The sequence below is a fragment of the Nansenia antarctica genome, assembly GCF_963989245.1.
Source record: "Nansenia antarctica genome assembly, chromosome: 20".
Taxonomy (NCBI): domain Eukaryota; kingdom Metazoa; phylum Chordata; class Actinopteri; order Argentiniformes; family Microstomatidae; genus Nansenia; species Nansenia antarctica.
The window spans coordinates 11,342,680-11,355,719 of record NC_137693.1 but is presented as its reverse complement, the minus strand read 5'-3'; the positions used below and the strand labels follow the sequence as shown (position 1 = coordinate 11,355,719).

The 13,040-nt window shown below is 48.3% G+C and overlaps 1 protein-coding gene across 1 annotated transcript in view; it reads left to right on the top strand.

Moving 5' to 3' along the window:
- The first annotated feature begins 1,067 nt into the window (after window positions 1–1,067).
- uimc1 (ubiquitin interaction motif containing 1) overlaps window positions 1,068–13,040 on the top strand; it is an 18,938-nt gene continuing 6,965 nt past the window's right edge. Inside the window, exons 1-11 of the mRNA XM_080549434.1 lie at window positions 1,068–1,294; window positions 2,189–2,267; window positions 2,387–2,511; window positions 3,675–4,061; window positions 4,564–5,466; window positions 5,661–5,742; window positions 6,186–6,310; window positions 8,836–9,231; window positions 10,259–10,458; window positions 11,000–11,046; window positions 13,000–13,040. The exon at window positions 13,000–13,040 is cut by the window's right edge and continues 15 nt beyond it. Of these exons, the coding sequence (XP_080405560.1) occupies window positions 1,109–1,294; window positions 2,189–2,267; window positions 2,387–2,511; window positions 3,675–4,061; window positions 4,564–5,466; window positions 5,661–5,742; window positions 6,186–6,310; window positions 8,836–9,231; window positions 10,259–10,458; window positions 11,000–11,046; window positions 13,000–13,040 (2,571 nt within the window). The 5' untranslated portion in view covers window positions 1,068–1,108. The remainder of the gene's footprint in view (window positions 1,295–2,188; window positions 2,268–2,386; window positions 2,512–3,674; window positions 4,062–4,563; window positions 5,467–5,660; window positions 5,743–6,185; window positions 6,311–8,835; window positions 9,232–10,258; window positions 10,459–10,999; window positions 11,047–12,999) is intronic.

Below are 13,040 nucleotides of genomic sequence, written 5' to 3'. Positions count from 1 at the left end.
ATGCGCAGAGACGACGACCCCCCCCCCCCTAAAGGACAGTAAAGCCCAGTTCGAATACTCTTAACACTGTACCCTTCACTCCTTCCCTCCTTCCCTTCTTGCCTTAGAACTTTAGAAGTAATACAGATGGGTGTATTCAGACAGGCTTTTTGGGGGTCAACCTGCTTGGATACACAGCCCTAATGTCATGGATTACTTCACGGCAGTGAGGATATGTAAATACGTAAATACATTTGATTGAATTAAAAAAATATTATATTAATTTTGAAGTTAACTGTAGATTATTAATTATTAATCTCTGAGTATTGGAGAAGGATATTGTGATAACCCCTGTAGGATTAAATAATCTTATGCTTCTTCCTACTCCTTTTCGGACATGTTAAGTAAATAGTGTTTTTTGTTTTGTTTTGTTTTTTCTTGTTTTTTTGTTGTTGTTATAACTATTTCTTTTTTCACATGTTCGAAATAAAGCTTTAATTCATTAATTCATTCAGGATAAGCGACCCTTCTTCTTGCCCTGAAGTTTACACGGCAAGGTGATTGGAAAAAGAAATGGAACTAGCCCCGCCCACCCCCGCCTAGCCCCGCCCACCAACCAACGGTCCATCGGGTCATGTGATGTGAAACATGGCCGCGTGGAGACAGCGCAGTGTTGTTGTCAACATTCTTCTACTAGCGCCAGTTTGTTTTTAGCTAAACGCTCTGCGACCTTTAGTGAAAGTAAGTACCACCTCCTAGCTTAACTAACTAACGGACAGCTAAGCTAGCTGTGGTTTCAGTGACATGCGACATGTCAACGACATGGAGAAGTCCTCTCGGAGGAGAAGATAACGACTAGCTTAGTAGCTAGCAGCTAGCTAAACAAACAAACTCTCTCTCTCTCTGTCGCTCTCTGTCTCTCTCTCTCTGTCGCTCTCTCTCTCTCTCTGTGTGTGTGTGTCTCTCTCTCTCTCTCTCTCTCTCTCTCTCTCTCTCTCTCTCTCTCTCTCTCTCTCTCTCTCTCTCTCTCTCTCTCTACAACAAACACACAGATCTGCCCCCTCAGACAAGTAGAGAAGTCAAGAGGTGTCTCTGAACAAAGTCAGACACCCAGATCAACAACAACAACATGCCCCCTCGGAGAAGGCGAACCCACCACGACGCTCCTACTAGAAGACTCTCTCTGCGCAGAGATGACATCAGGGGGGAGGACAGAGACCCCCACCACGACGCTCCTACTAGAAGACTCTCTCTGCTCAGAGATGACATCAGGGAGGAGGACAGCGTTGTGATCTCAGACAGCAGCGAGGATGAGGTTAGCTAATAATGTCAGATAGCATTAGATATGTGTTGTTTTTTAGCCAACTAACTAACTAGATGAAGTCGAATGTGACCTATGTTTGTTTTTAATGTGGAAACCGTATTCATGAACTGCACAAAGCCTGTCAAAGGAGAATTGTGACAGACAATAAAGCAATCTTGAATATTTATATTTGGACATTGTGTAATCCTAGTCACACAGACAGACAGTACAGATACACCAGAGATATTGTACAAACTAAAACTGTGACTCGCTATCTATCTAAACAGTCCTGAACGTGTTTGTGTTTTGTCCTCCTAGGATCATGACAGGGTTGTGATCTCAGACAGCGAGGATGAGCTAGCTAATAATGTCAGATAGTATTAGATATGTGTTGTTTAGCCAACTTAACTAGATGAAGTCGAATATTTATATCTATATATTATATATGAACAAAGTCAGACACCCAGATGACCACCAACAACAACAACATGCCCCCTCGGAGAAGGCGAGAGAATAACAGAGACCCCCATCACGACGCTCCTACTAGGAAACTCCTGCGCAGAGATGACAACAGGGAGGAGGACATAGTTGTGATCTCAGACAGCGAGGATGAGGTTGCTCAATGTCAGATAGCATTAGATATGTGTTGTTTTTTAGCCAACTAACTAACTAGATGAAGTCGAATATTTATATTTGGACGTTAGTCACACAGGCACAGGGGTGTACAGGGGGTTATTCCATCAATGTCGCTAAAGGAAAATCCAGGCTTATTTTCTCACAAGACTTCATCAAAATAAGCCTGGATTTTCCTTTAGCGACGTTGATGGAATACCCCCCAGATACACCAGAGATATTGTACAAACGAGTACAGTGACTCGCTATCTAAACAGTGTTTTGTCCTCCTAGGATCATGACAGCTCCAGACCCTCGTCATCGGCAGCATCAGGAGGAGAGCGTAGACAGGAGAGAGAGACGCGATCAAACGGTATACTACTACTATCCAACTACTGTTACTTCTTCTTCATCAACACTCATGTAGCTATGACGCTTTGCAAGAGGCTGAATCTGCCCCCTCCCCCCCCACCCCCCTCTTTCTCCCCTTAGAAATGACCGAGGAGGAGATGTTGGACTTGGCTATGAAACTCAGCGAGCAGGAGGCGAGCAAGGCTGCCCTCAGGCAACGGCAGGAGGAGGAAGCTGTCAGGATGGCCATCGCTGAGAGCCTCTATGTAAGTGCCAGCCAGCCATCCTGCCCTCCCTTACCCTTTCTTTCTTTCATCCATCCATCCATCAACCTTCTTTCTTTCATTGGGTTATGAGTGTTGCTTACACTCAGTGGCGTGTCTAAAGATGACTGACTAGGCCTTGTAATACTGGGGGCTGCTGGGGTAGCCTAGAGGTTAGAGAGGCTGGCTAGCAATCGGAAGGTCGCTGGTTCGATCCCTGCCTCAGGAGGGAGCTTGCGTGTTCCCTTGAGCAAGGCGTTTAACACAAAATATGGCTGACACTGTACCTAGAGCAAAAATACAGAATTCCAACACTTGACTGACAAGTTGAGAGTAGTGATAAGATAACTTCTGATATTGGAGTAATAAAAGTCACGTGGCTCAATTAAGTCAAAGAAGGCTGATAAATTGGTCTCATCATGTACACAGTGGTTGTACACAGTATGAATGAGCGAAATACTAAAGGGATAGTCTTCCCTTGGACAGAGAGAACATAGGATGACACCTGTAGGTCGTAAACGCTCTTCTCTTGACAACGGCTCCATGATGTCTCTATGCTATGGAAGCCTAGACCAATCGTGTGTCTCCTAAAGGGCCCTCCTTAACTTGACCACTCGGGCATATGTATCCTATGTCACCTAGAGGCTATAATTATCTGGTCACTAGCCGGAGAGATGTAACATGTCCTAGGTGTCCTAGGTGTTATTTGATCAGTATGCTGACTAAGAAACAGTTTTGGTCATTCTTACTTGACCAAAGAAAAACGCTTTATATCAAGTAGTGCGGCCGTGGCGCAGGAGGTAGAGCCGCCGTCTAATGATCGCAAGGTTGGCAGATCGGCGGTTCGAGCCCCGGCTGGCCACATGTCGAAGTCTCCTTGGGCAAGACACTGAACCCCAAATTGCTCCCAGTGAGCGGGCTGGCGCCTTGCATGGTAGCTTGCCGCCATTGGTGTGTGAATGTGTGTGTGAATGGGTGAATGAGAGGCCGTTGTAAAGCGCTTTGGATAAAGGCGCTATATAAGTGCAGTCCATCAAGTAGTAAATCAGTAGTACACTTTTGTATATTGACAGTGAGGCAGAAAGAGCATTATAGGAGGTCGTCATAGTTTCCTGCTATCTGTTCATCCTTCCCAGTGAAGCTGAGGTTTTGTCGTGTCTCTCCAGGCGGACAGCACGGCGCCGGAACCCGACTCTGAATCTCTGCTGGTGACGATGAGCCCCACCACGCAACCCTGTCAACCCCCCCGAGGTCAAAGTTCACAGACGGGCGCACCACACACCGCTGCGCTCCCGTCCAGACGGAAGCTGGCCTACCCCAACCTCAACCGCGGTGTCGGTGTGGCGGACAGCCAGGGGCCCCCAGGGGGCAGCACCCGCGTGGGGGGGGAAGCTCTGCTGACGGGCAGAGAGAAGAACAAGAAAGTGGGAAGCCCACTCCCAAAGATGCCTGACCTGTCCCAGACCCAGAAGGTATACTCTCAACCCTCGCCCGTCTCAGCCTCCACCTCCTCCTCCCAGCCCTCCGCCTCAGTGCCTCTCCTCTCCTGTCGGGTGGGTGGAGTACAGATCATACTACCGTCCAGGGTTCGACAGTAACGCTTGCCCGCTTGTCCGGAGCAAGTAAAATAAAAAAAGTCGGGTTTGTTCGCGCGAGCCCGACGACGCTGCTGGATCCTGGATATGTTTATCGGTGTTGCAGGAAGAACAGCAGACGGCGCAGGCTGTGCCAGACCAGACTAGATGATCGCGGAGTGAAGATGTTATGAAAGCGTACGCGACGCGACTGGGGCGATCGACAGGCGTGTGTACGCTTTAATAATGTCTTCGCTCCGCGCCGTCTTGTTGTTCTTCCTGCAACACTGGTAAACATATCCAGGATCCAGCAGCATCGTCGGGCTCGTGCAAACAAACCCGTCGAATGTTTCACTTGCTCCGGACGAGCGGGCAAGCGTTAATGTCGAACCCTGCCGTCGTACTTTTACCTCAGTGTGTGTTAACAACCTGTTTTACTTCCCTTTTTATGTCAGTGACCCTTTTATATGTCGATTTTCAGGAGGACGGATCTCCTTCTCAGAGGAACCCTATTGGAGACTTCCTCCTCTCCACCAATAAGGACTCTCAGGACTGCGGCTCCTCCCAGAGTGACTCCTCCTCCTCCTCCCAGCAGCTCCCAGGGGGGAAGTCTCCCGTTTTCCCCCGGACGCCCGCTCCCGCTCCCGCCACCGGTCGGTTCTCGGTGCACATCCAGAAGCTGAGCCAGGAGCTCCTAGAGGACTGCCAGGCCTCTGGACTCCTCTTAGCCATGTCCCAGGGTAGCCCTGTCCCTGGTCTGACCTCCCCCCCTCACAGGTCCCGGCCCCGACTCCAGTCCCAGTCCCCCCTGTCCCGGCTCCAGCCGCAGCCCCAGCCCCAGTCCCCCTCTCTCCTCCTCAAGAGCCCCATGTTCTCCCTGAGCCCCGTCTCCTCCAGCACTGACAGAGGAGGAGAGGAGGAGGAGGAGACCCAGTGGAGGAGCCCGACCTTCCCTAAGAGCCAGAAGAAGATCTCCAGCACTGACAGAGGAGGAGAGGAGGAGGAGGAGACCCAGAGGAGGAGCCCGACCTTCCCTAAGAGCCAGAAGAAGATCTCCAGCACTGACAGAGAAGAAGAGACCGACGACCGACGGAGAAGTCCCACCTTTCCTAAAAGCCCCGTCTTCCCTAGGACTGACCAATCAGGGGACAGAGCCGACGTGCGTGCTCCTGAGGCCGGAGGAGCCAATGAGGCCGGAGATGAGGATGAGGAGAACACTCCGGAAGGCTTAAGAAGCCGTAAGAGCCTGGTTATGAAGAGCAGGGACCCGTCACAGTGCCTTACACACACCAGGGCCAGGCTGTCGCTAAAGAAGAGGCCCGTGGCTGCAGGAGACCCGCCTGGAGATGGAGACAGTGTTGGACGCAATGGAAGACCAAGCTCTGTGAGTTCACGATCGAATGAATGAACGATTGATTGCGTTTACATAGCACTTTTTCCATGGTTCTAAGTTTTGGTCGATGCACGTTGTTCTCTCATGGCTGAAATAGTCTTTATGGCTGAATTAACAGTGTTTACGGCTGAAAAATAGTCCTTTTAAATTAAACTCTCCTTCTATCCTGTTGTCTTCCGTTGTAGGATAACGTCGATCAGGAGGAGCGTGAGGAGGAGTCTTCGCAGAACGGTGCCGGGCACAAGATTGGCAAGCCAGCAACCTTGGGTATGATGTTTTCATACTGTATATACTGTAACTACTGTATGGCAGAGCAATGCTACACACACATGGGGGGCGGCTGTGGCGCAGGAGGTCGAGCCGCGGTCTAATGATCGCAAGGTTGGCAGATCGGCGGTTCGAGCCCCGGCCCGGCACGTGTCAAAGTGTCGTTGGGCAAGACACTGAACCCCAAATTGCTCCCAGTGAGCCGGTGCCTTGCATGGTAGCTTGCCGCCATTGGTGTGTGAATGGGTGAATGAGAGGTTGTTGTAAAGTGCTGTAGATAAAGGCACTATATAAGTGCCATCCATTTACATACACACACATTGATGCTTCAGAATCAGAAGTGACTGTACTGTATGATTAGATTGATGTGTTGAGTTGATGTGGGGTCTATGTGAAGGTGTAGTGTGGGTGTTGATGTACCTGGTCTCCCTCCCCTGTCTCAGGCCTGGAGGATGAGCAGACCAGCTCAGAGGACAAGACGCTGGCTGTGGAGGCTCAGGGGCTAACCAGTAATATGGTCCTACACTGGTCAGGTGACGAGGAAAACGAGGATGATGATCCTGGGATGGTAATGAACACGCTCCTGTCTGTTTGTCTGTCTGTGTCTGTCTATCTGTCTGTGTCTGTCTGTATTTGTCTGTCTGTATCTGTCTGTATGTGTCTGTCTGTCTGTATCTGTCTGTATCTGTCCAGGGCTCGACATTAAGGCTTGTCCTCTTGTCCGGGACAAGTACATTGTTTCGGACAAGTGGACTTCCTCCTGTAATTGTCCGACGGACAACTCAAAACAAAGAGAAAAATAAATAAATCAATATGTATTAATATCCTCAAAAAATGTATTCCTCCTTCAGTTGTCCGATCGGAAAAGTAATACATGTTTTAACGTGCAATGCCGCACCTCATTCTCGCTGTGAGGCGAGGCCTATGAGGTGGCGTAGGTTGTATCAGAAATTCTAATGCTATTGCTTGCGAGTGACCGTTATTAACTCAAAAGTTAATAGTTAACCGCAAAAGTGCCAACCTTCTTGACCGCAAAGTTGGCTTGTGGAAATGTTAAGTCTGTAGTGAAAGAAACCGACACGTTACTCAAGCCAGCAAGCAAGATGTTCCTTCAAGCACCTAAAACTGGCCAGGTGCCAGGAAAAGCAGGAAACGTAAAATGTCATCGGACGAAACACCAGCACCATTGTTCTGCCAATGTCTGCTGCCATGTCAATGTAAGCTGCCTTGTCAATGTAGCTGCCATGTCAATGTAAGCTGCCTTGTCAATGTAGCTGCCATGTCAATATAGCTGCCATGTCAATGTAGCTGCCTTGTTAATGTAGCTGCCATGTCAATGTAGCTGCCATGTCAATGTAGCTGCCTTGTCAATGTAGCTGCCTTGTCAATGTCTGCTGCCTTGTCAATGTATGCTGCCTTGTCAATGTCTGCTGCCTTGTCAATGTAGCTGCCTTGTCAATGTATGCTGCCTTTTCAATGTCTGCTGCCTTGTCAATGTATGCTGCCTTGTCAATGTCTGCTGCCTTGTCAATGTAGCTGCCTTGTCAATGTAGCTGCCTTGTCAATGTCTGCTGCCATGTCAATGTCTGCTGCCTTGTCAATGTCTGCTGCCATGTCAATGTAGCTGCCTTGTCAATGTCTGCTGCCTTGTCAATGTCTGCTGCCTTGTCAATGTCTGCTGCCATGTCAATGTAGCTGCCTTGTCAATGTATGCTGCCATGTCAATGTATGCTGCCTTGTCAATGTATGCTGCCTTGTCAATGTCTGCTGCCTTGTCAATGTCTGCTGCCTTGTCAATGTCTGCTGCCATGTCAATGTAGCTGCCTTGTCAATGTCTGCTGCCATGTCAATGTATGCTGCCTTGTCAATGTAGCTGCCTTGTCAATGTAGCTGCCTTGTCAATGTATGCTGCCTTGTCAATGTCTACTGCCTTGTCAATGTATGCTGCCTTGTCAATGTATGCTGCCTTGTCAATGTATGCTGCCTTGTCATGTATGCTGCCTTGTCAATGTAGCTGCCTTGACAATGTAGCTGCCTTGTCAATGTCTGCTGCCATGTCAATGTCTGCTGCCTTGTCAATGTAGCTGCCTTGTCAATGTAGCTGCCATGTCAATGTATGCTGCCTTGTCAATGTAGCTGCCTTCTCAATGTAGCTGCCTTGTCAATGTAGCTGCCTTGTCAATGTATGCTGCCTTGTCAATGTAGCTGCCTTGTCAATGTATGCTGCCTTGTCAATGTAGCTGCCTTGTCAATGTATGCTGCCTTGTCAATGTCTGCTGCCTTGTCAATATAGCTGCCATGTCAATGTAGCTGCCTTCTCAATGTAGCTGCCCATAAGTAAAAGATAAGTTCACTTGTCCAAAGGACAAGTACCTGAAAAAGCTTAATGTCAAGCCCTGCTGTCTGTCTGTCTGTATCTGTCTGTATTCAGGAAGTCCCTGTTCCCATACCAGCAGGCTCCAGAACAGCTTCTCTTGATAAACAATCCCTCCCTCACCAATGTATTCTTTGCACAACTGCTGCTTGCACTCACCCCTGGTCAGCGTGAACACTCAAATACCCATACTGCACTACTGCTGTTTACAAATACTAGGGGTGGGCATCGACGATCGATAATTGATCGATAAGGATCTTGGTCGATCACAAAATAAAACATTTGGTCGATCACAAAAAAATAAAAAATAAAAAATATTTTTTTTGTGATCGACCAAATGTTTTATTTTGTGATCGACCAAGATCCTTATCGATCAATTATCGATCGTCGATGCCCACCCCTAACAAATACTACCTTTGCACATACCATATTTGTGCACCTACCTCTTTTTGATATAGCCTCTATTTCTGTATACATACACCATACTGTACATAGCTTACTACTATCCTCTCCTGTATATACCTCTAACTACCGTACTTACTATATCATACCATTCTGTACCTATCGCTCACTATCATGTTTTATATCACTGTTTGCACTTCTGGTCAGATGCTAAACTGCATACAGTCATTGTCTGGTACTTGTACTCTGCAATGACAATAAAGTTGAATCTAATCTAATCTAACCTAATCTAATCTAATCTAATCTGATCCTCCCAGACGCAGCAGACCCACTCCCCCAGTCCAGTCTTCCCCCAGGAGGAACCCCCCCCTCAGCCAGGCAAGCAGGGGGGCCCCCCAGATCCCCCACAGAGCCCCGACCCCGACCCTGGCCCTCAGAAGAGGACTCGCCCCTTAGAAGAGTCCGGGTGCGAGGGGGAGAGCGCAGCGAAGCGCGTCCGAAGGAAGTTCCCCTGGAAGGGCGTGTCTGGAGCCCCGTCCTCCCTCTCTACGCAGGCTCCAGGCAGCCACGGGGACGCCCCCCCCCTCCAGACCCAGGACCCCTCCGCCAGGCTCTCTCCCCCCACAGAGGGCAGCAGGGAGGGGGGGAAGGTGATGTACTACTGGGGGGTTCCCTTCTGTCCACGGGGCCAGAACCCCGACACATACACACAGGTGAGCCCCGACACATACACACATACACACATACACACATACACATACACACATACACACACACACACACACACACATACACACATACACACATACACACATACACACATACACACATACACATACACACATACACACATACACACATACACACATACACATACACACATACACACAGGTGAGCCCTTCTCCTCATTCTTACCACCATGTGACGGCAGCTAGTGAAAGGGGAAACCAATCCAAATGTGAACATTTTAATTTCGGTGTTTTGCGGTTTGAGGATGTTTTCCAAGAACATTTTAAGATCTATCTCTATCTCTATCTCTATCTCTATCTCTATCTCTATCTCTCTCTCTGTCTCTATCTCTATATCTGTCTCTCTCTCTCTCTATCTCTATCTCTCTCTATCTCTATCTCTATATCTCTCTCTCTCTCTCTCTATCTCTATATCTCTCTCTCTCTGTCTCTCTCTCTCTCTCTCTCTATCTCTATATCTCTCTCTCTCTGTCTCTCTCTCTCTCTCTCTGTCTCTCTCTCTCTCTCTATCTCTATCTCTCTCTATCTCTATCTCTATATCTCTCCCTCTCTCTCTCTCTCTCTCTCTCTCTATCTCTATCTCTATCTCTCTCTCTCTATATATCTCTCTCTCTCTCTCTCTGTCTCTCTGTCTCTCTCTCTCTCTATCTCTATCTCTCTCTATCTCTATCTCTATATCTCTCCCTCTCTCTCTCTCTCTCTCTATCTCTATCTCTATCTCTCTCTCTATATATATCTCTCTCTCTCTCTCTCTCTCTATCTCTATATCTCTCTCTCTCTGTCTCTCTCTCTCTCTCTATCTCTATCTCTATCTCTCTCTATCTCTATCTCTATATCTCTCCCTCTCTCTCTCTCTCTCTCTCTCTCTATCTCTATCTCTATCTCTCTCTCTCTCTATATCTCTCTCTCTCTCTGTCTCTCTCTCTCTCTCTCTCTCTCTGTCTCTCTCTCTCTCTCTCTCTCTCTCTCTCCCCCCCCCCCCCCCTCCCAGGTGATCGTGTCCCAGCTGGAGGTGTATGAGAAGAGTCTGAAGGAGGCTCAGCGGGGGCTGCTGAGGAAGGCGGCGTGGGGGGAGCCGATCCTGCCCGGACTCCCCAAGAGGGCCTTCCCTGGGCCTGGGGGTCGGCTGAGGAGACACAGGGCCCCCCGCCTCCTGGAGGAGGAGGAGGAGGAGGAAGAGGAGCAGGAGGAGCGACGGGGAAAAGAGGAGAAGGAGGCGGCGGAGGAGGAGGAGGAGGTGGTGGAGGTGTTGGATGATGAAGTGGAGGAGGGAACAGAGACGAAGAAGAAGAAGAAGACACTTTCAAAGAAGGGAACGGAGAAGACGGGAGGGGGGAGGAGGAGAGGAGGAGGATGGGAGTGGATCGACTGTGACGCGCTGTTGGTGTCGACCCCCGAACGAGATTCTGTGAGTTTCAACCACCAGATGGCGCTGGTTTTGTTCCTGATTTAACACCCGACGGCGGTGTTCCTCTGGTCTTGCTAAACGGAGACATGGGGGTGCGTTCGTAAATACTCTCTCAGAGCACCGGAGCGCACCCTGAGTGCCCTCTGATTGTTTTGGAAATTAACCGATTTCAGCTGAAACCAGAGCGCTCCTCTGACCGCTCAGAACAGATTTCCAGAGCGTATTAACGTACGAACGCACCCCTAGTTACTAACAAATGAATTGAAATGCGGGAAGCGGTGATTACCCGTTATCTTAACCCTTATCTTAACTGTTTCTCCCCAGAAATCCCCCTCGCCTGTATTCACCGCTGAACGAATTATTCCTCGAAGGTAAGTGAGATCTGTACTGGCGAGGTCATATGGAGTGTTGACCTCCCATGACTAACCTGGCATTCACAATTATGAATGAGGGGGGGGGGGGGCTGTTAAGAATGTGGAAGGGATGGCCTGGGGTGGTCCAGTGGTCTAGCACCGCGGTCTACAGTGCACTCATAATATGCCCATGTCGGCATGGGTTCGAATCCGGCCCATGCCCTGCTGCTGACATGCCCTCTCTACCTTCTTCTCCTTACTTTCCTATCTGTCTTAACTGTATCTGTCCAATAAAATGACACATATGAGTGGGACTGACTACTCTCAGACCACTCAGAAAAAAATCCTTAAAAAAAGAACTAAATGGCAGTGATGTGTCGTTGCTAGGAGGCCAGGACTGAGGAGAGAGAAGAAGAGAGCAGCTGAAGCGCTGACACAGCCACCTCAGAGACCAGAAGAAGAGGAGGAGGAGAGCCATGAGAAGGAGGGAGAGAAACAGAAGAAGAAGAAGGAGGAGGAAGAGGAGAGCCACGAGAAGGAGGAGGAGGAGAAACAGAAGAAGGAGGTGGAGGAGGAGGAGGAGGAAGAGAGGATGGGGGAGGAAGAGGAGTTGGATGTGGGTGGCTGTGATGTTTGCCCAGGTAAGGAAACCCCCACAACCTTGATAGTTTTGTGTCACGGTTTGATTCATAATCAATATCATATCAAACGTTTGAAATGTACTTGTTGTTCATTCAGGCCTCACATAGAAAGCTTGCTTTAATAATAATAATAATATATTGGATTCATATAGCGCCTTTCTCAGACCCAAGGACGCTTAACAGATTTCATAGACAGACAGTCAGACAGACAGAACAGAAGAACAAAGCAAAGAAACAAAGACAGCGAGAGTGACAAACTAGACTAGAGGCCAAAGGCCTTAGAGAACAGGTGGGTTTTGAGGGCTGATTTAAAGGTGTCCAGGGTAGGGGGGCGTTGCGGATCGCTGTGGGGAGAGAGTTCCAGAGGGTGGGAGCTGCCACACTGAAAGCTCTGCCCCCCGAAGGTCCGTAGGTTGGTGCGGGTTAGGGGTGTAACGGATCACCTAACTCATGGATCGGATCGTGTCACGGTTTTTGAGTCACGGATCGGATCATTTTTCGGATCAACACAAACATTTTTGTTTTTATAAAAACTGCTTTTTCCTTGAATTCTGTAAAAACACCACTTTTACTATGTGACAAAAACCAACAACATTCAAGATGTCAAAACTGGTAATATATATATATATATATATATATATACATATATATATATATATATATATATATAATATATATAACATATTCTACACTCAAACATGACATAATCATACTGAAATACACTCAATTTAACTGATAGGAGAGAGGGAGGAGGCGCCTGGTTGCAGCAGTGAATCACTGGGCTCTTTAAAGCAGATGAATACACATGTTTTATGCCACTTTTAACTAAATAATAAAGTGAACTCTTATTTTGAACATGGTATGAATTTTTTTTTTTTTTTGAGTTGTCGAGCTACCTTTTTCGTGCCTCCCGTCATAGTTGACAGAGAAGACAAAGTGCTCCCATACATGGGATTTAAATGACGAGGGAGGCATTTCGAGTTCTTCTCCGCCGAACAACGTAACATGATACACTTGGGCCGCGTTCGTAAATTCGCTTTGAGAGCGCCGGAGCGCACACTGGGTCCGACGTCATAAAGGGACCAAGTAATTTGATTGGACAAGAGGCGTTCCTTGAACGCTGATCAGATTCCAGAGCGGATTTACGAACGCAAAAAAAAAAAAAAGAGTTTTTTTTTTTTTTTTTTTTTGCAATTGATCCGCGGTACACACGCGTTCCGAACCGTGGAGGGCGATCCGAACGGATCACGGAATTTCCGTGATCCGTTACACCCCTAGTGCGGGTGTTGAGGGTGTCACGCCTCAACCTCTGTCCCTCTGCTTCTGACAGAGACCCAGATGAGTAACGACAGCCCCCGCGACATGATGGTC